Source organism: Triticum aestivum, chromosome 3B (assembly GCF_018294505.1).
Source record: "Triticum aestivum cultivar Chinese Spring chromosome 3B, IWGSC CS RefSeq v2.1, whole genome shotgun sequence".
NCBI lineage: Eukaryota > Viridiplantae > Streptophyta > Magnoliopsida > Poales > Poaceae > Triticum > Triticum aestivum.
Genome location: NC_057801.1, coordinates 558,352,535 through 558,377,343, shown reverse-complemented (window position 1 = coordinate 558,377,343; position 24,809 = coordinate 558,352,535). Strand labels below are relative to the sequence as shown.

The following is a 24,809-nucleotide window of genomic DNA, read 5'->3' as shown; positions in this document are numbered from 1 at the left end:
GATTGTGCCAAATAACCCACTGGACTTAGCAGGCCGAAATGGTGGCCCATTTACGATGCGGATATTTGACAGGCCGAAATTCGGACGGGCCGTAAATGCGCCGACCTAATACACGGGCCTTTAACAGGCCGGAACTTCGGTCGGGCTAGATTATCGTCATTTTTATATGGGCCGTTAATGGGCCCGATATGACGTTGGGCCACATATGGCCCATGGTTTACGTCCGGCGTTAACGGGCCGAAAATGACAACAGGCCAAAAGTGGGCCAAATCTATAGTGGGCCTCTAACAGGCCGAATGACAGACATGGCCGAATATGACCCAAATCCTTCACGGTCGTTTATGGGCCGAAAGTTTTGATGGCCTGTAAATGGGCCCAAATGAAGCCGGACCTTTAACAGGCCAGAAATACACCGGGCCGTAATTCGGCCCAATTACTTAGCGGACTGTTAACGGGCCAGAAGTGACCATGGGCCGCATTGATGACAAGTTTAGACCAGGCCGTTGACGGGCCGATTTGACAGAGAATGTTGGGCCTTTAGCTGGGTCGGCCCATTATGGTCTGCAGAATCTTGTGGGCCTTTAGCTGGGCCGGCCCATTGTGGTCCGCAAAATCTTGTGGGCCTTTAGCTGGGTCGGCCCATTATGGTCCGCTAAATTTGGTGGGCCTTTAGCTGGGCTGGCCCATTATGGTCCGCTAAATCTTATGGGCCTTCGGTTGGGCCGGCCCATTTAAATTTGTGGGCCACTTTTGGGCCGGTCCACGTGTCAACATATCATAGGCCCATCTCGACCGTTGGATGAGTGACACATGTGCCAACGCGGAGCTGACACGTGGATCCGTCCAGCCAATGAGATTTTACACGTGGAAAATCGCCATTGGTCGGGGTTGTTAACGGGTTATCGGATCCAAAATCCGACCCGATAGCTTAACGGCGTTCCGTTACGGCGGATGCCACGTGTCGGTCACCCTTGACGAAAGAACTTCTGTGACGCGCGATTTATCGTCATGGAAGTGGACACTTCCGTGATGATAATTTTGGTAATGTCATGGAACACTTCTACAACAGCACAGGTATGACTATCTTGATTCTGTCATAAATTTGTCATGGATGTACATGCATGACAAAAAACGCGACCTACTGTGACAAACACATATCATCACAGAAGTGTATTTTTTTGTAGTGGAACCCGCTAGACAGGCACGGGCGAGCAAACGCGACGCGTAGGAGAGGAGCCCAAGCAAGAAGACGCTCTGGACGGGGCCATTGCATGTCAAAACAGTGGTCACTGCATGCGTTCGACGCTTACCCGTGCACTGATCGGCCAAACATTGTCTGCTGGATAGGGCGTGCTACAGAGAAGGCCGTGAAGCAAAGAAACAGGCACAAGGGCTTAATTGGTGAATAGAGCTTGCAATGTTTCAGTCACACAAGGTGTTTGATGCCATCTGCAGAAGATTGGTCAGGAGGATTAGACTGTGATTTGACTGGGGTTTATCACTTACTAAGGTCATTAAGATGGCAGGATTCCAACTCATACAGAGGGGTTTAGCTAGTACTTGTAGTGCAAAGTGCCATACTGACCAGAATAACAAACTTTGAAGTAGCACTTACATACTAGCTTGGATTGAGCTGAAATTTGGAATAGATGGGTTATATAAGAATATGAAGTCACTGTAAAAGTTTCATACCAAATGGATACACTAAAATGGTACTTGCTTCACAATGCTTCAATCTGGACATAGACTTAGAAAATTTGTAGAGAGCAAATGGCTAGATGAATTGAGCCCACATTTTGGGGAGATAGGTTATATGGATAGGAGAAGGTCCTGGAAAATTTTTCAGCAATAATGGAGCAAGATAAAATATACTTGCTTCACAAACTGAAAATTTGGACAGAAACAAAGAATTGAAGGTGTGCTCACAGGGATGCCTTGCATGAGCTCAAACCTTGAGGAGAGTGATTATGTGAGCACATGAAGGAGTGTGCAAAATTTCAACTCATTTGATCACCCTAGCTAGTATTTCCTTCACAAAGAATTCCCTCAGACAGGAACTTTGAAAAATCACTGAGGAAGATTTACTAGGCAAATGGAGTTGAATTTTGGCATGAGGCAATGATATGGACATGAAAAGGTGCCCAAAATGTTTGGGGTCAAATGGGCAAAGGGAAATATCACTTGCTTCACAAACTGCCATTCAGGACATAATAGGAAATGAATTAATTGAGCATGATGAGAAACATGGCAAATGAAATATTTTGCCATATTTGAGGAAGATATGACCCAAACAATTTATGAGAATTTTTTGGGAATTTTGGGAGTGATGGAAATATAGGTTGCTTCACAACCTAGGGCAAATTGGGTTATTCCTTTAACAGAAAAAGGAATATCCCAAGGAAAAGAATATTGGGGTTGGGCTAGGATGAAAATGGCAAGGTCTTGGGAAGGGTTTGAGGATGACAAGCCACTCTGGAAAGAAAGAAGAGGTCATCTTCTCTAGTTTCCAGACCACATAGCCACGGAAAAAGAAAACTCAAGCAAAATCTCAGAAAATCAAAGGAAAAAGAAAGGGCCAAAAATCAGGATGTGACAGCCTTGTTGAATGGCATGATGGCCTTGAGGAACTAGCGCTTGATCCAAGTGTCATCTGTATCCTTACTTCCATGGACTTGGAGAGCAACGGCAAGAGTTGTCACCCTCCGGTAGAGATCACGTGGATCCTCATCTTCCAGCATAATAAACTCATCGGCCTCATCAAGGACCACTTCATAGTTGGACCGTTGAATGCTTGAGCTTCCCTTGTACGTAGACACAATGTGGTCCCAACAATCCTTTGCACGAGGGAAAGGTCGAAGATGCGATAGATCTTCGGGAGGGACCGCATCTTGAAGAATGAACAAAGCAGTGATTGTATTGATTGTCCACTTCTTCTCTTGGGGTGAAGTTATTTGGATCATGTGGGTAAAAGCCTTGCTCAATGATTCTCCAAAGGTTAGTTGAACAATGATTCAAATGAGACTCGAAAGACCCAATTAGCAAAGTCACCCTTAACAAGCTTGGGAGAAGGACCATGAATATTAATGCGAGGTGTAGGGACCGGTCCTCCATAGACTGGGGGAGGGGGAACCGAGGCAAAGGTTCCCGTCCCATTCTTGTCATGACGGGAAGGAACATGAGTACTTTTAGCGGCTTCCTTGGCAGAATTGGCCTCCTACTCCGATGTCGTGGGATTAACCACAAGCAAGGGGTCGGGAGTGGATTTCAACCCCTCAAGTAATTCTTTAAGCATGGACTTTACTTTGATCGTCATAAACGTCTTAAGTGAAGCCATAGCTTCATTTAAGTCGTCTCGAGTGATCGAAGTCAACTCCACGGCCTCGGGAACTTCCTCCACGGAGTTAACAATACTCTTCGGGTGGTGAAACCCTTAATAAAGAGATAAGGCTCTGATACCAGTTGAAAGGATTGACATGGTTGACTAGAGGGGGGATGAATAGGCAACTACTATTTTTTAGCTTTTCTTAACAAATTAGGTTTAGCAACAAATAGGTGTCTAGATGTGCAACTAGGTGAACAACCTATATGATGCAACCAACAACAATAATAAGTGCAAGCAAAGGATACAACACAATAAAAGCTTGCACAAAGTAAAGGGAAGAGATAACCACAAGTGGAGCCGGTGGAGACGAGGATGTGTTACTGAAGTTCCTTCCCTTTGGGGGAAGTACGTCTCCGTTGGAGCAGTGTGGAGGCACAATGCTCCCCAAGAAGCCACTAGGGCCGCCGTATTCTCCTCACGCCCTCACACAATGCGAGATGCCGTGATTCCACTAGTGGTGCCCTTGAAGGCGATGACTGAACCTTTACAAACAAGGTTGGGGCTATCTCCACAACTTGATTGGAGGCTCCCAACGATACCACGGAGCTTCACCACAATAGAATGTGGCTTCGAGGTGACCTCGACCGTCTAGGGTGCTCAAACACCCAAGAGTAACAAGATCTGCAAGGTATTAGTGGGGGGAATCAAATTTATCTTGGTGGAAGTGTAGATCTGGGCCTTCTCAACCAATCCCTAGAAAATCAACAAGTTTGATTGGCTAGGGAGAGAGATCGGGCGAAAATGAGTTTTGAAGCAACAATGGAGCTTTGTGGAAAAGAGGTAGGTCTTCTTGGAGAAGAAGACCTCCTTTTATAGTGGGGGAACCAATCCAATTGTTACCCCCTCCTCAGCCTGCACAGAGCGGTACTACCGCTCAGGGGAGAGGTACTACCGTTGGGGCAGCGGTACTACCGCGAGCCCCAGCGGTACTACCATGAAGACTGTGAGCAAGGGCCTCGGAGGAGGAAGGGGCACGAGAGCGAGGGCCCGGGCGGCACTAGCAGTGGTGGTAGGGGCGGTACTATCGCTCGAGAGTGGTACTACCGCCACTACTGCCGCTCCTACTGTCGCACAACCCGACACGAGAAGCGACGCTCTCGAATCGAGGCAGTAATAGCATGGCACGGAAGCGGTACTACTGCCGAGAGCCCCGGGCGGTAGTACCACTGATGAACAGCGGTACTGCCGCCTGTGGCTCTGGGCGGTACTACCGCTCAGCGCCGCGGTACTACCGCTGGATCACTATCAAGCCCACTTCCGAGACAACGAAGGATCGTCCAAAGATGCGAGAAAAAGTTGGGGGTGCAAAGGGGACATGTACGTTTTGATTCCACACTAACCTTTCCGATACGGATCCCCTCTTGATAGTACGGTGTTTCCTACGACTCAAGTCCACCAAAACTAAAACGAAGGAAATACACCGTCTTCTCCTTAAACACCGAGGAGAAATGAATTGTCTCGTGCCAATGAATAAATATCTGAAAGCTCAATGCACACGATTAGTCCGCAAAAGCATTGTCATCAATCACCAAAACCACTTAGAGAGAGAGAGAGACATGCCCTAACAACATATACTATAAATCACGCAACAAAGAACCAAAATATACCAAACAGACATCCATATATAATCTGGTCATAGAGTGACAATTCATCACATCACGACAATCACACGAAGAAATACATCATATTGCTCACAATCATGTTAGGCCACTCATCTGATCTTTGTATTGAAGAACGGGAGAGAGGAGATGCCACATAGCTATTTTTATGGTCGCATAGTTCAATGAGGATTATTCGCACATGATTATCGGAGCACAAAGTTGATGAAGAAGGCTCCAACAACAATTTCCCCCTCTAGCAGAGTACTGAAAAAAAGACCCCACATAGGATCGCCTCACAACGGGTAGCGGCGATAGCGTAAAAATTCTTCCTTACTTAGGTTTAGGACAAGGGGGTAAATGTATTCATAGGTGTGGAGAGGCGGTAGAGGAGAGGCTTGTGCCCCCCACACGACCTAGCCATGGAGCCATCAAGGATTTAGATGGTATCCCATAAGATAAATCGTGTTTCTTTCTAGTCCAAATCACATATGGTAGCTTGTCAAGGATTTAGATGGTATCCTATTTCATGTGAAAGTTGCTGTTTCTATAACATAACTTCAAAATGATAACGGTAGATCCCATTGGCTCATCATTGATCGAAGAAAAAATTGCATATTTCAAACCTAAACTAATGACCCAATTTGATCTACAACCCCCATTGCAAAATAGTTAGGTCACAACCATGAAATTCTGACACCAATCAATTTAACCCCTCAATGATGGTTTTGCCGTGATGTAGCACACGCACCCACATGTCATGGTAACACATGCAAACATTATGGACTAATTAATGCATAGTAAATAAGCAATCCAAAGGTTAAATTGCAAAACACCAAAAGGATAGGGATTTCCCTTTGTTCTCCGTGCGAGTTGGGGTTCATTCAGTCGCCACCGCTGCTTGAAGCTACGCCAACGAGTCATTGCCGTTGGGAATGATGCCACCGCAACTTGAAGTGACACCACCCGGAGCCCGCTCTCCAACTCGCCGCTAGACGAGCTCTGCATTGATCCTCGCATCAGCAGTCCCGTTCTACACACAAACCACATCCTTCCCATGGAGCACCATCGTTGTTGGTCAATAGCCGGTGACCTTCCTCGCATGGTCCGCGAATCTGCGCCCTCCCCCATCCCTACCCACGCATGCGCCGCCAGCTCCTAGTTGCTATGGCACCCCTCCTCGCTTCACCTCGGTTGAGACCACTGCCTAGCTGCACTAGGCGTGAGCTAGCCTGACACGAGGCTGAAGTGGCGTATGGAGAGGCGGGGCATGCCGAGATGCGCCAGCGAGGCGCTATCCATGCCGTCATGGGTGGAGGAGCTCTTGGTTGAGGAGGACTTTGTGGCGTTGCGTGCGACCCCAGATAGGCGGGGAGGAGCTCGTGGCTGCGCGTGTGACCTCTGACTTGTGGGGATGAGCTCAAGGCAATGTCAAGCTACAACAACATGAAGGAGATGACACCGCACCGGGATTGGAGAGGAATGTGCCAAGGGGGTGGGGGTGGTAGAGGAGGAAGAAGATGATTATTGTATGGCATGTGGGACCGACAAAATCAGTTATATTTTCATGACTTAGATGCGACATCAATGTTGACTAGTCAACCTGGATGTCACACGGGGCAAACTGTACGGTGTCGAAAGTTTAGGGTTGTGTACCAATCCATTTTGGAGTTGGGGGCTATAAATCCTATATACTTAAGAAGTCCATCCCCACTATCCCAATTATCTTGACATGCAACCTATCCACCTCGTCACACATGCCCCACACGTCACCTTCTATTTTTTTCACATGCAACCATCCCACCTCGCTGCATGTGCCGCATCAGCAGCCCGTTCAATGAATGACTATTTGCAACAAACAACTGAAGAGTCAAGCTTTAGACTGCAATTGTTGTACAAGGTCGTAGTTTTGTACGACGTACATGGCTTGGTCAACTTTTTTTTGACGTCTCATGGCTTGGCCGTTGGCTATATCCCATGTAGCTTTTTTTTGTGAGACGCTGTAGCCCATGCAACTAATGCAATTATTTGGTCCTAGCATCGCCCCGTGTAATTAACGAGTAGGTACCCCTAAAAAACGAGTATGTCGGCCGGCTCATCTTCCCTGGTGCGAGTCTCATCGCCGCTGCTCTCTCTTCCGCATGCCACGGTCTCCACTCATGGGCATGGAACCGCAGTCACAAACACATGAGGCATTCAGCGTCATCATTATCTCACCCTTATTACCCTGCAGAATACAATATATAATTAACCTTCTCCATGTCAACTCCCCATCTTCTCTGCAGCAATTAACCTTCCACAGTTCCACCTCCACCAATTCCCCCTCTCCCTCTTCACTTTTTCCCCAAATCTTACTCCTGAACCTGCCATTGCAGGAGTAACAGATGTAGCTGCTCCTTTATTTAGTGTCGACAGCTTGACGGTTCAAGAAGGTGCCTAAAAGGAGTAGGTATGGATTCCAGGTGACTGATTTTTACTACTACTGTGTACGATCTATCGGTCGCCTTCTCCATGTAACAGGGAGGAGACTGAAGGGTGGGATTTTGTTTTACGACCCTAACGCAAACATAACATATTTGTTTTTTTTTACAACAGATCTTCTTGCATTATCCTTGGGGAGATCATGGATGGACAAAGATGCCAGTGAGCAACTTCCGAAATGCAAAGGAAGAGCAAGCCAACAATCCAAAGAGGGCTAATGGCAAGGAACCAATTGAACAGGTTCCATGAATTTACCATATATACTAGCTTAATTTGTCCTCTTTTGTCTAGAGTTAGACCATTGGGTTACCTTGCTGAACCCTTCTATTTATAAGATTGAGAAAAATTGATCATCATCACATATTATAATCCCTTGACTAACCCTCTTTGCTGCTGCTGAGAACCACCTCAGGAATTTGCAAATCAACGAAGGTTAGGAAGGTTCATGGAGTCTCCTGAAATCTTTAGTTCAACGGTATTATATCTATTGATTTAATCATTTGACCATTCTATTAAAACTTCGTTGTAGTTAGTAATAACAAGTCCATTAGTTTATGAAGTGGTTCATATTTTGCAATTTTTGAACAGGAGTTAAATTAGTTTATGAACCGTACCAACCCTCTTTGCTGTTGTTGACAACCACCTCAGAAATATGCAACTCAACAAAGGTTAGTAAGGTTCATGGAGTCTCCTGAAATCTTCAGTTCATCGGTATTATATCTACTTATTTAATCATTTGACCATTCTATTAAAACTTCGTCATAGTTAGTAATAACAAGCCCATCAGTCTATGTAGCAGTTCATAATTTGCAATTTTTGAACAGGAGTTAAATTATTTATGATCCGTATTCTATCCTATGGATTCTAGCTATCTATCTAGCGGTGACAAAATAATGTTTCGTTTCTCTTCTTGGTAGGTACTCCCTCCATCCCAAAATTCTTGTCTTAGATTCGTCTAGCAATATAAAGGCTTAAAATTTGGTATCCAATAACATCGCACTGCGGTCCTCTATCCTTTACCTCAACATTCCTGTCAGGGAGGTAAATGCGATCCCAAATTCGTGACCTCTCTTTATTTTTGAATTCTTGATCCTTTTTTCACCTTACTGAGACTCGTGGTCATTTTGATTATTGATGAATTTATGTTTGATTTAAAAAAAACCACTATCCATTAGAGATTTCTGCCATTGTTCGTTATCTGTGCAATTACTGATTTTGTTGGGAGAAACTTTGATATGTACTTCTATTAATGATTCACATGTCCTCTTTACATATTTCAAAAGTTTTTTCCTCCCAGTACTGAATGTCTACCGCCATACTACCAAGTGTCTTATTAGTGAAATCTATGGTTATCTGTTGTCTTACGTTTTTTCTATGGTCATCTCTCTTTTGTATGAGCTACTTTTATATCCTAAATAGTATTCCCTCCGTTCCAAAATAGATGACCCTACTTTGTACTAAAGTTAGTATAAAGTTAGGTCATCTATTTTGGAACGGAGGGAGTAACAAATATGTGTCAAACCGTTGCAAACAAAGATTGAATGGTGCATACAGATTTTCCAAACATGGTGATTTTTTTGGTATGTTCAAGGAGTCTTTTTGGCCAGTAAAATGATTTTTGTGGTTCTGGCCGTTTGTGGTACATCTAAACAAATAATTATATTCCAAGGTCTGGAGCGGTCTCTCTGCCACAACAACTTAGCATAGTAAAATGATTTCTATGTATGAAATTTGGTTACTTTGTAGTATAATAAACTTTGGATCTATTCAAGAGAAGTGAATTTTCTTCTTATGGGTCTGCGTATATATCTGCATAATACACCAATCTTGCTTAAACCGATTACATTCATATTTGTATTTTTAAAGTTAGCCAGAATTTTCCACATGTCATGTTGTACGTGTGCTTACTGTTGACATTTGTTTATTGTTGAAACATTGTAATGGGACTTTGCAGAATTATTGCCTTACTACAATTGTTTCCTTGGTCTGACAAGCTTCATGTAATTTGCAGGATCGAAAAAGTATAGAATAATTTTTTTGTATGATAGTCAATTTTTTATATTTTGCAACTGTGGTTTGTGTGACCTAAAATTCATTATATTTTTTTTATCTATTATCTTCCCTCTAAGAATTCACTTCATGAATCTTTACAACATTACATACTAATATACCGGAGCAACGCGCGGGGTATCATCTAGTTTAACTAGGGCACGAGTTCACAGTTGAAATATGCAATTCTCACTTTTTTCGGGAGAAAACTTTCGATCTATTCATTTTCAATCATAACAGTACAACAAACATCAAAAATAATAAAAAGTACATCCAGATTTGTAGACATCTAGCGACGACGACACACACTGAAGCGAGCCGGGCAAAACTTGTTGTAGTAGACAGTGTCATGCTAAGGCCTCATAAGACCAGCGCACCAGAACAACCATCACCGCCGATGAAGAGCAGCATAGATCGGAAGGATCCAATCTGAAGACACACAAATGTAGACAAACGAAGAACATATCCGAACAAATCCATCAAAGATAGATCCGCCAGAGACACACTTCCACACACACCCATCAACGATGCTAGATCTAGAGGACCCGCGCGCATAGATCCAACCGCAATTTCATGTGGCCATTCAACGGGAAAGAAGAAGAAGCAAGGTGGCCGGAGATGGAGGGGACTCACCGTGGCTCGCTGGTCGGATGCACGCGACGTTCTTCGCTTGGTGTGCTTCTTTCCTGAAGGGGCTCGAGCTGCAATTGCAGAGCACAGCGGCCACGCTAGTGGTGGATGGGCTGTTTAAGTGGCCGAGCAGCCAGAGAGAGAAGCAAAGCGCTCGATCGGCGTGGGGCTGCCCCAACACCCACTACGTGTCGAGCAGTCGCAGCGTGAGCTGCACACACACACGCACACGCACACACAGTTATGAGAGTCTGGTGCGGCGCGGTGCGGCATGTAAACAAGCAAGCATGTGACGGTCTCTTCCCATGGCAATGACAAAGGGAAACTGCCGCAAAGTTGCCCCTACACCCTGTTTGGCAATGCAGTGGTGGGACGACGCCCACATGCATGCATGCCAGCTCTTTTTGATTAGCACTAGTGGCTGGGGCGCCACCTGGTGGCGCCTCTTGAGGCGTTATTGTACGCACTAACCAAGCTGATGTAGTTATTAACGTGTTGACAGTATAGATAAGCGGAATAGTTAAAAATATAACACCATCACCATCAATTATCAAGAAAAAACTCTGCTTCAATTAATTATAGTAACCGGCATGTCTTAGAAACAATTTTCTACAACAACACAACATATAACCAATTAAAAATGACAGAGGAGATGCAATGAAATGTAAGCCTATATGAATTCCTTCATAGGAATGTGCTGTTACTTATATGAATAGGAGAAGATCCAGAGCACAGCTGACAAGAAATATGATACGATCTCTCTCCTGGTGCCTTGCACAAGCAAGATATAAGATATTAAGCAATTTTACAAACACTTCATCTCTATAAATCCAACGAGTACTCTCTAGCATATATTTTGAAAAGAAGAGGTCTTGTTCATCATTCCACAAAACCTGCATATTAGTGTAGCAAGCAAAGACATGCAAAATATTTTATTAAGCTTTGAAGGCATGCAAAACATTTCCTCGTGGCGAAGAAGACGGTGTCCGGCCGGATCGGGTCATCGTCACGGGGGGTCATGTCGCCATCATCATGCCGGCCATGAAGACATGATTTTCTAAGAGAAATTACCTTAAGGTTTACTAATGAAAACATGACAAGAGAAGAACTAAAGATTAATTTAATTAACCTCTATGTTAGCTCTAAGCAATCTTGTTATATAGGTTAGCCCGTAGGTCGCACCGATACCTAAAGTTCTCGTATGTAGTTTGCAGAGGTGAAGGATTGAATAATTACGAAGTTGCGACAAAATGATTTAAATACCAAGAGTTTTAAAACAGAGGAAAGGTGGAAAGGGAAGCGACCAGATTGGTGCTCTTCAGGTAGAGATGAAAGACAAAAAGACCGCCAAAAAACCACACATAAATAAAATAGTAGATGATCAGAACCACTCGGCAGGTGTCTTCAACATTGCCCTCCAAATCGATGAATCCTCTGCATCTTTGATCTTAGTTATGTACACCCAGCAGAACCCAGACACGTAGAGGCAGAGTAGACTATTAGGCATTAATATAGTTACCAGTCCTATGCATTGACCAACCCAAGGACAGTGATGATCAAAACGCTCCACACAGTTGTCATAGATAGAACAGTGAGAAGAACGAGGTGGCGGGTGCAGCATGTAGGTGTGGTAGTACTTGACCTTTACAACGGTTCCATTTACAATAACATCCTTTGTTCGTGGTAAGCGCAATTGTTGTGGAGTCTGACCATTTCCAGTATCATTGTTACGAGGCACCATACCAGGATCTCTACAGAGGTAAGAAGCAGCAGCGTCAAACCCTGGAAAATGAAAGGAACCAACTTCAGACGAGTGTGAACACTACAACAGTGCATATTCATATGACCTGAGGAGAGGACAGAAGCATGAAAGATCACAAAATGTTTCACATGTATTCCCAAATAAGACTGTTGCTGAAACACATCCAAACTGCAGCTAATCAAGGGAAACAATAAAAGAATTTAAGCTGAGAAGAAGTAAAGATTAATTTAATTTACCTCTATGTCTGCTCCAAGCAATCTCTTTTGCACTTTAGCGCTTCATGCAAATAGCTTACAACAACAAGAACATTTCCGGTACCTTCTTCCATCATATCCACTTTTCAACAATTCAGCAAATGGCAGTCGGTTCCTAAATGATATTGTTCACAAAGTAAACCCGGGCATGCCAAGTCTACATTGATGGCGACTGCTTGCGAAGGATTAAGATTCTGCTATTAGTAAGTAGGTACAGTACACATCTTGTTATGCAAACAACATCTGTTATTAGATCCTTACAATCACACTTCATGCTTCTATTTTCTAAATTAAAATAACGACCACATTACAGCAAAAAAGAAACACACATATATCTAGCTCAATTACCAAAAACACATATTTCCTGCGACTTAACTCTGTTAACTATAAAATATCAATTCAGGTGCAAAGCTTATTACAATACAAATCCCACTGAATGGTCCCTACTGGAACAAAAAGAGATCACATGATGCATACAGAAGGGAAATGATTTTCAAAGTGTAACCTAATCAAGCGCCACAAAATACTATACTGCAAGGGAGACTTGACTCAATTGGGTTTGACACTCAGTTCAAAATGCAGTACCATTTCAGAGTTTTCGACAACAAGTTAACACTATTGGAGAACATCTCATGTGCCACATCTTCGTCAGATTATCTAGTTTGTAGTACATTCTGCTTAGATATTACAACAAAAAGAGCATAACAATGCCTTGGGCTCGATGATGTCGGATATGCAAAGCTTGAACAGCTGCATTGGACCGGAATGCCACTAATGTTGCCGCTTCCAGTAAGCCTCATATGACTCTGGTAGTTCGCATTGGCAGTGCCCATAGTAAGGCAAACACATCAGATCAATTGAACTGGTCAGCAGAATTATCAAACAAAATATTTATTCAGAAAAATTGCTCATATCAATACCTCGACGTTGTTCAGGACGAGCAGGACAAGCCATGTCCATGTCCTCCGCTGTTGTCCGTTCCATCCACCGGTGGGCAGGGATGAGCAGGACAAGCATCTGATGGCGATCTTGTTCTTTGCTTCCTCTTCGATCATGATCTCTTGGTCCCGGCAGTCGGCACTGCAGAATGCCTTCTCACCGATGCAATGGCACACAACAATTAGATCAGTATGCCTTTCTGTCTGAAGATGCATAGAAAGAAACAGTTGTTGTATCAAATAATGCAATTGGATGAATGATTTCACCGAAGCAATATGTTCAGTTGCTGTACAAAGAAATAATTGGATGAATGTTTCAAGTTTTCACAAGATTTCCTCCCCAAATGTATATGGGATGTTCCCAGGCGAACAACGCCACAATTATTTGTTGGATAAACTGTTTTCATTCAGGTGTAATCATCGGAGTATCTTCAAACTAAAACTCTGAAAGACTGAGCATAGTGATAGATGTAAATGCAGTTTCCTTACAGCTTCTTCTTGCAAGTGAAGCAGGAGCTCAAGAATTCTACTTGGCACTAGAGTGAGCGCCATCCTGCCAAGCGGCCTCGGACCAGACTTCACATCCCCGTGCAGGAACTTGTTGAGGGCACCGACATGCCAGCGGTGGCCAGGCCGGGCTGGAGATCATCTTGCCCCCAAGCTTTGGCTAATGTAGCCTTCCCATTGATGCAAGGAATCAACTGTCCGCGTCAGCTCTAATACTGAAGGCCTGAAGCATCAAAATAGACACAGACATGTATCCTTCCCATTCGGCAAAGGAGACGCCACTGCTGATAATCCTTCTTCCCGAACATGGCGACATCGTGTTCGACGAGTTGAGTAGCTTGGCGACGACAGTGACCACTCCACGGAAGAAGACGGGACGGTTGCCCCACATAACCCCTTCTTCAGCCGCTCCACCCGTATCCACGCCTCATGCCTCCCGATCCCCTCTGGCTAGCATAGGCGAGGTTAGGGAAGAGGAGATAAGAAAGCACTAAGAAGAAGAAAAGACTGGGAGCTAACAGTGAGCAAATCCGCGGCGGCTTACCTCGACTTGCCATCCTCATCGACGTGTCCCTCTGCTGCGGCTTGTGGCAGTCCACCCTCGTCCGGTTGAGCGCCAACAAGGAAGAAGGAGCAGAGCCCAGGCGGGGGCTGGAGGAGGTGGAGCTCAGGACGGGACATGGAGAGGGGTGACCTGGAGCGAAGTGGGGGAGGGCGGCGGCGGCGGCGGCGGCCACGTTTTTCCTAACCCTAGCAAGGAGGGAGACGCTGGGTGTGAGGGGCGAAAGAGTCGCTGACCAATCCCGCAATTCGTGCGCTCGACCATATCTCTTTTTTTTCTTTATTCCCTCGGCACAGTAAATCGACGTGGCCATCGCGAGAGCTCGCCCTTTGCGCGACTCTAAATGTGTGCGATATGCTGCATACGCTCTGCTCAAAAAAATACTCTATGCTGCATACGCATGTAATAACGCCCGCTTCGTGCACGGCGCGCACCAGCCACACCACTCCAACGACTGGCGGTGGCTCATATCCACATTTTGATCAGCTAGCTAGCACAATGATTAGACTGAATTACATTGATCAGTTGGATGAGTTACATTGTTGACGGTCATCGATTGAGTAATGCTACACCTACGGGCTGGTTGTTACGTATCCTACGTAATAGGAGCAAGTTTACGTAGGATACGTTTTTGAGGAGCTCATTCATCAACTTGTTTATCTTTGTTGGTAATGGGAGTTGGAGCTCCACCTACCACCAAAGACCTACACGGTTCAACTTGACCCTTGTCAAAAAAAAACATGATTGGTGACATGCATTTACCAAGGCATAAATCAACCATACCCTCTGTGGCAATGCAGTGGGGCACCGTTAATTTCTTAGCAGACGTACACACATGTGAATGAATGGACATGACAAACTAGCTAAACGTTGGGACGCTTAATTTCTTTGCAGTGGCCAGCCTCAGCACACGCACATATGCACATTGTACATGGAAGTAAAAAGCTACCTAACCAGCTCTTTTTGATTAGCTGCACAGGCACGACTTCATTGTTTGTGAGATTTAATTGTCCATGAAATAACGAAAATTTTGTATTACTCACACACCACGTAGTCAAAAAAATTGTAAGCTATTTACTGGAAGCTTATGATGAAAATTCTGGCCTGATAAGGCCGTTAGGAAATGTAGTTCTCCATGTCAGTAATACAAGTAATTTCCTGAAAAAACGTTCCAACTAACGTGTAGAATACTGCATACGCGTGTAATAACCACGGTTCGTGTACATTACACCAGCCAAACCACTCCAATGACTCGAGGTGGTCGTCCACTTTTTGAGCAGCAAGCTAGTACAATAATATTTCCATGGCTATGCGACATCAACGGTCACTAGCCAGCCTAGATGCCACAGTATGCATGCAAAACTACCCTCCAGCTGTCATCTTAGCCGGCAAACTAGACGGTGTGGAAAGTTCAGAATAGTGTCCTAACCGGTTTTGGAGTTGAGGTTGTAAATTAGACTAGGACATGAGTTCAAAGTTGAACTATGCACATCTCCCTTGAGTGAACTATATATGTCTAGCATGATGTAAAAAAAAGTTTAATGATGTAAAAAATATATATATGTCTAGCAAAAGATTACACATTTCGGATACCCATTAATTTGATGTGTTCCGGAAGGTGTAAGTTGTGGAACATTTCACAACTCTCTACATGATTGCTAAGACTTAAATATTTGACTCCACGACCAGACTGAAGAAACTTAATTTTCGAAGCTTTAAGGAGGATTGTTGTGTTTATTTTCTTTTTTTTTATAAAACATCAACCTGATGTGGCTAGGCTAGCTCATATTCCATCTGTTAAGAAATATAAGAGCATTTAGATCACTACTCTAGTGATCTAAACAATTTTATATTTCTTTACCTAGGGAGTACATGTCAAATGTCAGGATGTGGATTCCAAATGGAAAATGGGCATTAAAAGAAGGACCTCATTTTGCACGAGGGAATTCCAAGCCATAGCGTCCCGTACATCCAACCGTGATTGCATGGTCACATGGGTCACTCAATCTAAGCCTAGAGGATACACCAGCAGATGCCGGAATGAATGAAAAAAAAACATTTTTAACACCAGAAACAACTGCAGCAACAATTTCACCAACATAGCATATATAACTCATGTCTGACAATCACATAGAGAAAATTAAGGTCGAATACATCAAAGATAACCACAATCCATCCAGTCTAGTTATATAGCCAGCGAGCATTACCCAAATGGAGTAATATAATTAACTAGTAGACTCGATCTGGATATTAACACTGCACTAGATACGGCACTACTCCATCAATCGTCACAGCAGAATGAATGCATACTCTACGCTCTCATGAGTACCTGGTGAGCTGATCCACGAACATGATCAGAAGAAATAGGCCACGTACTGCATGCCCCACCCATCACCTCCCAGAAGGGCCCGGAAGCTGAGGAGGTCGCACACCACGATGAAGCAGAAGATGGCGGTGAAGTAGATCCGGCCGAAGATGTATCCTGGGTCGGCGGCGAGGAAGATCCAGACGGCACCGGCGTACATGCAATGGAAGAGGACGGTGACCGCGAGCCCGAGGTAGGCGAGGGTGTTAGAGTTTATGTTTATCTCCACATGTAATCTCAACCATATTCTATCTCTCTCCCGTAGTAGTTTGAATCTCTTTCCTGTAATCAAATCCTCTTCTTGTACGCCACGACGAGGGCTTCTTCTCGTCTCAATATATACAGACCACGCGGCTCCCTCGAGGAGTAGGAACGCTTCCATAATTCTTACATGGTAATCAGAGCATCCTCTTCCATATACATCTAGCCACAAAACCACACCCCAAAACACGCCGGCGTCGTCATCATGTCTTCATCAACAGGAGTCGCCCTCAACCTCAGCGCCCCTCCATCAGAGAAGCTTGCGAGAGGGAATTTCATCCTCTGGAAGACGCAAGTCTTGCCTGCCCTGCGAGGAGCGCAGGTGACAGGACTCTTGGACAATTCTGACGCTGCTCCACCCAAGACCGTGGAGATCACCAAGGCGGACAAGACTTCGGCCATGGAGCCGAACCCGCTATATGGGCCATGGATCACAAAGGATCAACAGGTCCTCTCATATTTGCTAAACTCTATGACACCAGAAATTCTTGGACAGGTTGTTGGGAAGGACTCCACCTTTGAGCTATGGACAACCGTGACAACTCTCTTCGCGTCCCAATCGCAGTCCAGGATCACAAACTTGAGGATTGCGATCACCACAACCAAGAAGGGCTCCATGTCAAGCTCTGCTATCATGGCGAAGATGAAGAATCTTGCAGATGAGCTAGCTGCTGCTGGCCGTCCAGTGTCAGATCCAGAGATGGTGGATTATATTCTGGCAGGACTAGACCGTGACTATGATCCAGTGGTTGCGGCGATTGGTGCTGTCAAGAATCAGATTACTCCGGATGATCTTTTTGCGCAAATCTCCGCCTTTGATCAGAGGATGGAGATGCTCGGCGATTCATCATCAGGCAGCTTCCACACTTCAGCTAATGCGGTGTACAGAGGCCGTGGTCGTGGCAGATCCTACCGCGGGCGAGGAGGAAGGGGGCGCGGTCGCAGCGACCGACAGCCCTCTCCTGCTGGTGGAGGCGGTGGCAACAGAGGACGTCCTCGACAACAACAGCAGTACGGGCGTGATCAACAGCATGACTACCCTGAATGTCAGATTTTCCTTAAACATCATCCAGGGGGTGCACACTCATGCTGGTTCAGATATGAAGATGGCGATCAGGAGGAGAAGGCGGCACATGATGTCTCCTACTGTGTGGATACAAATTGGTATGCCGACACCGGAGCTACAAACCATATCACCGGTGAACTTGACAAGCTGACAATGCGGGAAAGGTACAATGAAGGCGATCAAATTCACACGACAAGTGGTTCAGGTATGGAGATCACACATATTGGCAGCACAATTGTTAAAAACCCCGTGAAAAATTTACACTTAAAAGATGTCTTACATGTTCCTGAAACATCCAAAAATCTTATTTCTGTACATAGATTCACTCTTGACAACAATATTCTTATAGAGTTTTATCCTCACTTTTTCTTGGTTAAGGACCTAGCAACAAGGAGAATCATTCTTAGAGGACGGTGCGTGGGAGGCCTCTACCCACTCATATCATCTTCATCATCCTGGTTCAACAAACAAGCATATGTCGTCACCAAGCCATCTTCAGCAAAGTGGCATAGTCGTTTAGGTCATCCATCCTCAGTAATTGTTAGTTATATTCTTAGCAAAAATAAACTCTCATATGAGTCCAGTGTTGAGTCAGTTTGTGGTCCATGTCAACAGACCAAAAGTCATCAGTTACCCTATCCTATTTCTACCAGTGTATCCAATGCTCCACTACAACTTATATTTTCAGATGTATGGGGACCAGCCCCCACTTCGCTTGGTAGATTTTCCTATTATGTTAGTTTCATTGATGACTATAGTAAATTTACTTGAATTTACTTGTTAAAGAAACGTTCTGATGTCTTCCAAGTTTTTATCAACTTTCAAAATCTTGTTGAACGCAAACTGAACTCTAAGATCATTGCTATGCAAACCGACTGGGGTGGTGAGTATGAGAAACTAAACTCCTTCTTTCAAAAACTTGGCATCTCACATCATGTCTCTTGCCCTCATGCTCACCAACAGAATGGATCAGCTGAAAGAAAGCATCGTCACATTGTCGATGTAGGACTTGCATTGTTAGCAAATGCATCTATGCCACTCAAGTTTTGGGATGAAGCCTTTTTAACTGCTACCTATCTCATCAACTTGCTTCCAAGCAAAGTCATTAAGCTTGAAACCCCCATCACACAGCTTCTTGGGGTAACACCTAATTACATATCTCTTCGTATCTTTGGTTGCGCATGTTGGCCAAATCTTCGACCCTACAACACACGAAAACTCGCTTTCCGCTCAAAACAATGTGTCTTCTTAGGCTATAGCCCTATGCATAAAGGGGTAAAATGCTTAGATGTTCCTACCGGTAGGGTCTACATATCCCGAGATGTTGTCTTTGATGAATCTGTGTTCCCTTTTGCATTGCTTCATCCAAATGCAGGTGCTCTTCTTCGCAAGGAAATTCTCCTTCTCCCATCAAATCTTCGAAATTTTGACAACGGGGATGACAATTGTACTAACCAATATGCTGATGATTCTGCTGTGCCTAGTTCCACTATTATGCCTGTGCAGGTTGCTGGCGAAAACGGTGGTCAAAACAATCAAAATCCTGAAAATTTGGTTCAAAACGAGGTGTTATTTCATGCTCCAGAAGGGGACGAAGCTGGCGCAGATCCCGGAGCTGATTTGGCGGCGCCTGCCACCCCTGCGCGTCTGCAGGCGTCGCATCCTGTCGCCGCATCTTCCTCGAATCCCGCTCCAGTAGACAGCGGGCCAGGCTTCGGGACCAGCCTCTCCCACGCTGCCACGTCACCCGACCGCTGGGTCAGCCGCGTAGGCGGATCGGCCTCGCATCCCGCGCACATGCAACTGCAGGCGGGTGGTGGATCTTCTGCGCCCAACAACCATGCGGGTTCCCGAGCGTCCAGTGGCCAGGGGGGCACATCGTGGACCACTAGATCTTCTCTGCACCCTGGCGCATCATCACCTGATGGGTCAACTGCTGGTGGATCTTCTGCGGATTCTGTGCACCCTGGCGCATCATCACCTGATGGGTCAGCTGCTGGTGGATCTTCTGCGGATTCTGTGCATTCGCCTGTACAGCAGCCAGCAGCAGTTGCTTCTCGAGTCATGACCAGGCTACAGAAAGGTATACGCAATCCGAAAATAAGGAAAGATGGCACTATACCATATGGCATGTTATGTATTTCAGGAGAACCAACAACATTAAAAGATGCACTTGGTGACTCTAAGTGGAGAAAAGCAATGGATGAGGAGTATTCTGCACTGATGAGAAATAAGACTTGGCGTCTTGTGCCTGATCAAAGAGGTAAAAATATTATTGACTGTAAATGGGTGTACAGGATCAAAAAAAAAGGCAGATGGCTCCATTGACAGATATAAGGCACGTCTAGTTGCAAAGGGGTTTAAACAACGGTATGGCATAGACTATGAGGATATGTTCAGTTCCGTTGTCAAAGCTGCAACCATAAGATTTGTGTTGGCTATTGCTGTGTCCAAAGGATGGAGCCTAAGACAGCTAGATGTACAGAACGCGTTTTTGCATGGTGTTCTTGAAGAGGAGGTGTTCATGAGACAACCACCTGGGTATGAAAATAAGAAAACACCACATTATGTGTGCAAACTTGACAAGGCACTCTATGGCTTGAAACAAGCACCTAGAGCATGGTATTCCAGGTTGAGCTCACAATTAAAATGTCTTGGCTTTATTGCTTCCAAAGCTGATACATCTCTGTTTATTTATAACAAGGCAAAAGTAGCAATTTTTGTGCTCATTTGTGTAGATGATATTATAGTGGCATGTTCATCACAAAGTGCTACTAATGCTCTCCTGCATGATTTGAGCTCAGAGTTTGCTTTGAAGGATCTGGAAGACTTGCACTTCTTTCTAGGCATTGAAGTCAAGAAGACTCAAGATGGCATAGTGTTAAGTCAAGAGAAATATGTGAATGAGCTTCTATCTCGCATGGGGATGACAAACTGCAAGCCTGTGCCCACACCTTTGTCTTCTTCAGAGAAATTGTCAGCATATGAAGGGAAGTCACTTCAGGAGGAAGATAGTACAAGGTATAGAAGTACTGTTGGTGCATTACAATACCTGACACTCACTCGTCCAGATATCTCTTTTGCGGTTAATAAGGTTTGCCAATACCTCCATGCACCCACTACTGCACACTGGTCAGCTGTCAAGAGAATTGTAAGATATGTCAAGCATACTACGGGAATAGGACTTCATTTCAGACGTTCTAATTCTGCTCTTGTTAGTGCTTTCTCTGATGCTGACTGGGCAGGTTGCAGTGATGACAGAAAATCAACTGGAGGCTTTGCAGTATTTTTTGGTCCTAATCTTGTGTCATGGAGTGCCAGGAAACAGGCTACTGTGTCTAAGTCAAGTACAGAAGCTGAGTACAAGTCATTGGCCAATGCACTGCAGAGATTATTTGGATTGAGTCGTTATTGGATGAGATGGGAGTTAAACAGAACCGTATATCATGTTTATGGTGTGACAACTTGGGAGCAACTTATTTGTCTGCCAACCCTGTGTTTCATGCAAGGACTAAGCATATAGAGATTGACTTTCATTTTGTGCGAGAAAGGGTGGCAGCAAAAAAAGTTGAGATACGGTTCATCCCTTCCAAAGATCAAGTGGCAGATGGATTCACCAAAGCACTTCCAGCAAAACTATTTGAAGAGTTCAAGAGGAATTTGAATGTAGGATAGTTGAGATTAAGGGAGGGTGTTAGAGTTTATGTTTATCTCCACATGTAATCTCAACCATATTCTATCTCTCTCCCGTAGTAGTTTGAATCTCTTTCCTGTAATCAAATCCTCTTCTTGTACACCACGACGAGGGCTTCTTCTCGTCTCAATATATACAGACCACGCGGCTCCACTAGTGCAGAACCGGGCAATAGCACCGGTTCGTAAGGCCATTTAGTGTCGGTTCCATAACCGGCACTAAAGTGTGGGCACTAAAGCCCCCCCCCCACTATAGTACCGGTTCAACACGAACCGGTGCTAAAGGGCAACCACGTGGCACGAGCCAGCTCCGGGGGCCTGGAGCCCTTTAGTACCGGTTGGTAAGACCAACTGGTACTATAAGGTTTGGGGTTTTTTAGTTTTATGATTTCTTTTTCATTTAATTTTGTGTTTCCATTTTAATTCTTTTTCATTTGCTGGTATTTTACGATACTACACATTGTACACGTTATGCATATATATATATATATATATATATATATATATATATATATAAATAGAATTTCTAGTAGAACCAATCATGCATATATATATATATCATCAATGTCTCACAAACCACCATATTAATTAATTCACACATACACACATGTATAACTATATACAATTTCTCCTACATATGCATGTTGCCTTCGGAGCCAGTGGCATTAGCCTAATTGGTGCCTTCGGAGCACGATGACAATTGGAAGTGGTTTTCATGGGGGCGGTAGCGGGTAATAGTATTCTCCCTTCGGATTTATGACCTGGTCGAGCAAAAATCCCGCTATTTCCTCTTGAAGTGCTTCTACGCGCTCCGTTTCTAGGAGCTTCTCCCGCACCTCTCTGAACTGTTAAGAAGGAGATCAATATGAATGTGTATTAGTTGTGTGACTAGATATCGATAATGGTGTAAAAATTGTGAATAGTATTCTGACAAGCGTACCCATTCCTGTCTTTGAGATCTGCTCCTTTCGGACGCCATCATGCGAATGTTCTCGCAAACGCAGAATGCACACAGACCAGTCCCCTGCGCCTGCTTCAGGGCCTTTACGAGAATGAAATTTGATCAGATAACAATTAATCAAGCATGATAATTAAAGAGATGGCAGCTAGCTAGCTAGCTAGTACTACTTAATTACTTACCTTGGGTCGAAACCATTTAAGCTTTTTTTTTTCATTCGTCTTCCGTGACGCTGATGAACCTTGCCCAAGCCCTGCCCGCCGACAAAAAAAATGAATAAAGGGGTTATTAAATCGTTCATATCATGAAATGACGAACTAAATAGGCCGAGATATATAGTTAATAATGATTGAAATTACCTGTTGACTATCCCAAACAAGATGTTATAGTCAGTATTTTCTTTGAGTAGTGAGTCCAGTATTTCAACTGTTCCGGCGTCAACTTTAATGATACACAAGATCCAGTGAAATCTGTATGCACACATGTTTGCATGTCTTAATTAAGCGGACATATGTAAGCAAAAACATGTAGCTAGCTAGTAGGCAAAAACAGAGAATTTGTAGTACAAGACAGTGTGACTCACTGGAAGTTGTAAGGAAGTAGTATATCTTCATTGTATTTGAGGCGCTTCAAGAACTCTAGCATGTTGTCCTCTACGTTTTTTTGATGATGTGGATTTATTAGCCATGTGTATTTATTAACGGTGTTTGGGTCAATGAACCCAATGTCAAAGCGTCCACCTTTTCTCATTTCATACATCTTCATCCTGCATAATACCATAGAAAATAATATAGTAAGGATAATTACAGATAATGATTGATCAAAAGGATCACTACAGCTAGCTTGAGACTTAAATTACAGAAAGAAATCACTTACAGACAATAGCAACCGACGATAGATTTGTCGAGTGCGTCTTGATTGTATAACAGAAAGAAATCACTTACATCCTGCCACCACTTTTTTTAGTATCGGTTCGTGGCACGAACCGGTGCTAAAGGTTTGCCACGAACCGGTACTAAAGAGCTCCTCCCGCCTAGCCGTTGGAATCGGCACTAATGAACATATTAGTGTCGGTTCTGTTACAAACCGGGACTAATGTGTCTCACATTTGACCCTTTTTCTACTAGTGCTCCCTCGAGGAGTAGGAACGCTTCCATAATTCTTACAGAGGGCTCGGCGGGCCGAGCGACGACGGCATGGGAGCAGCAGCGCCAGCGCCGCTGGGACCGCCTGCAATGGGGCGCAGCACAGAATCCCGATGCAGAGGGCGATTACCCTGGCTTCCTCCGCGCCCGTCAGCTCGATGCACGACAGAATGAAGGAGGACTGCAGTGCAGAGGGCGCATGATGGATCGGTCGAAATGTCAAGGATCGGAGGGTAGTACACGGGTAGGTGGTTACCTGGCTGCACGAGACGGGGATGTAGTCGGCGGCTACGTAGCTGACTGCTGTGCTGAAGGTGTTGATGAGCGCCCATGCGCAGACCAGCGGGACGCCATCGCGGATCTTCTTCTTGGCCGTGCTCAGAGGCAGCAGATCAGGGGTCTTGCCATCCATGGACATCGATCCAAGCTAGGTAGGAGTAGCAGTAGGAGGAGATCACGAGATCAGCAACAACTTATGGTTAGGTTCCTCTTCTCTAATTTCATGTCCCCATTCAACATGAAAGAAGAAGAAGAAGAAGAGGAAGAAAAAAAAAACCATAGCAAGACGGCCGCAGATGGAGGGGACTCACCGAGTCACCGTCACTCGCTGGTCAGATGCACGGGAGGGAGGTTCTTCCTAGCTTGCTAGCTTGCTGTGCTTCCTTCTGAAGGGGCTCCAGCTACAAGCCTACAACTACAGAGCGCAACGACCACGCTGGTGGTGGAGCGGCTCCTGTTTAAGTGCCCGAGCCGCGAGGAGCGCAGCAGCAGCGAGAGAGAAGCAAAGCAACTCGATCGGCGTGGGCCTGCCTCAACACCCACTACGTGTCGAGCAGCCGCGGCCTGAGCTGCACACACACGCGCGCGCGCGCACACACACAGGGAGGAGAGTCCGGTTCATCTCATGGCAATGGCAGTGAGAAAGGAAACTACCGCGAAGTTGCGTCCGCGAAGCACCCATACCCTCTTTGGCAACGAGGTGGCACACTCAGTTTCTTTGCAGGTTGACAAAAACGTGAATGAACGTAGCACGCGCACATGCATACAGGGCAGTGAAAAGCTAGCTAGCCTGCTCTTTCGAATTAGCTGCACGGTCAGTTTAAGTTTCAAACTAGTGCGATTTCTAGTAGCTACTCCCTCCGTTCCAAATTACTCGTC

General features: G+C 44.9%; 2 protein-coding genes across 5 annotated transcripts; both read right to left on the bottom strand.

The window, feature by feature from the left end:
• Positions 1–10,748: 10,748 nt before the first annotated feature.
• On the bottom strand, positions 10,749–14,434 carry LOC123070895 (uncharacterized). Of its 4 annotated transcripts, none has more exons than XR_006433989.1 (4): positions 14,146–14,434; positions 13,077–14,051; positions 12,139–12,962; positions 10,749–11,922 (listed from the first exon to the last, which is right to left on the bottom strand). XR_006433989.1 is itself a non-coding variant. In XM_044494295.1 (4 exons), exons 2-4 carry the CDS (start codon positions 13,644–13,646, stop codon positions 12,810–12,812), a joined length of 438 nt encoding a protein of 145 aa, XP_044350230.1. In that variant the 5' UTR covers positions 13,647–14,051; positions 14,146–14,431; the 3' UTR covers positions 12,701–12,809. The 4 variants fall into 4 exon arrangements, 3 of the variants coding, with proteins under 3 accessions (XP_044350230.1, XP_044350231.1, XP_044350232.1); XM_044494295.1 differs by lacking the exon at positions 10,749–11,922 and having other exon boundaries at positions 12,701–12,962; positions 13,077–13,298; positions 13,584–14,051; positions 14,146–14,431; XM_044494296.1 differs by lacking the exon at positions 10,749–11,922 and having other exon boundaries at positions 12,701–12,962; positions 13,077–13,298; positions 13,584–14,047; positions 14,146–14,431.
• Positions 14,435–16,517: 2,083 nt separating this feature from the next.
• LOC123067594 (uncharacterized) lies at positions 16,518–24,392 on the bottom strand. Its single transcript, XM_044490328.1, has 4 exons — positions 24,242–24,392; positions 23,908–24,078; positions 23,679–23,832; positions 16,518–16,732 (listed from the first exon to the last, which is right to left on the bottom strand). The coding sequence occupies exons 2-4, from the start codon at positions 24,067–24,069 to the stop codon at positions 16,518–16,520; spliced, it is 531 nt and encodes a 176-aa protein (XP_044346263.1). The 5' UTR covers positions 24,070–24,078; positions 24,242–24,392.
• Between the last annotated feature and the right edge of the window lie 417 nt (positions 24,393–24,809).

Bases quoted from the DNA above. Each gene is read 5' to 3' on its own strand.
- LOC123070895 (XM_044494295.1), bottom strand. From the start codon at position 13,646: ATGGCGCTCACTCTAGTGCCAAGTAGAATTCTTGAGCTCCTGCTTCAC. The intron at 13,299-13,583 runs GTAAGGAAACTG...ATGCATCTTCAG, and splicing joins TTCACTTGCAAGAAGAAGCT to ACAGAAAGGCATACTGATCT. The intron at 12,963-13,076 runs GTATTGATATGA...GCGAACTACCAG, and splicing joins TCGTCCTGAACAACGTCGAG to AGTCATATGAGGCTTACTGG.
- LOC123067594 (XM_044490328.1), bottom strand. From the start codon at position 24,069: ATGTCCATGGATGGCAAGACCCCTGATCTGCTGCCTCTGAGCACGGCC. The intron at 23,833-23,907 runs GTAACCACCTAC...TCTGCACTGCAG, and splicing joins TCCCCGTCTCGTGCAGCCAG to TCCTCCTTCATTCTGTCGTG. The intron at 16,733-23,678 runs CCCTCTGTAAGA...TAAACTCTAACA, and splicing joins TCGTCGCTCGGCCCGCCGAG to CCCTCGCCTACCTCGGGCTC.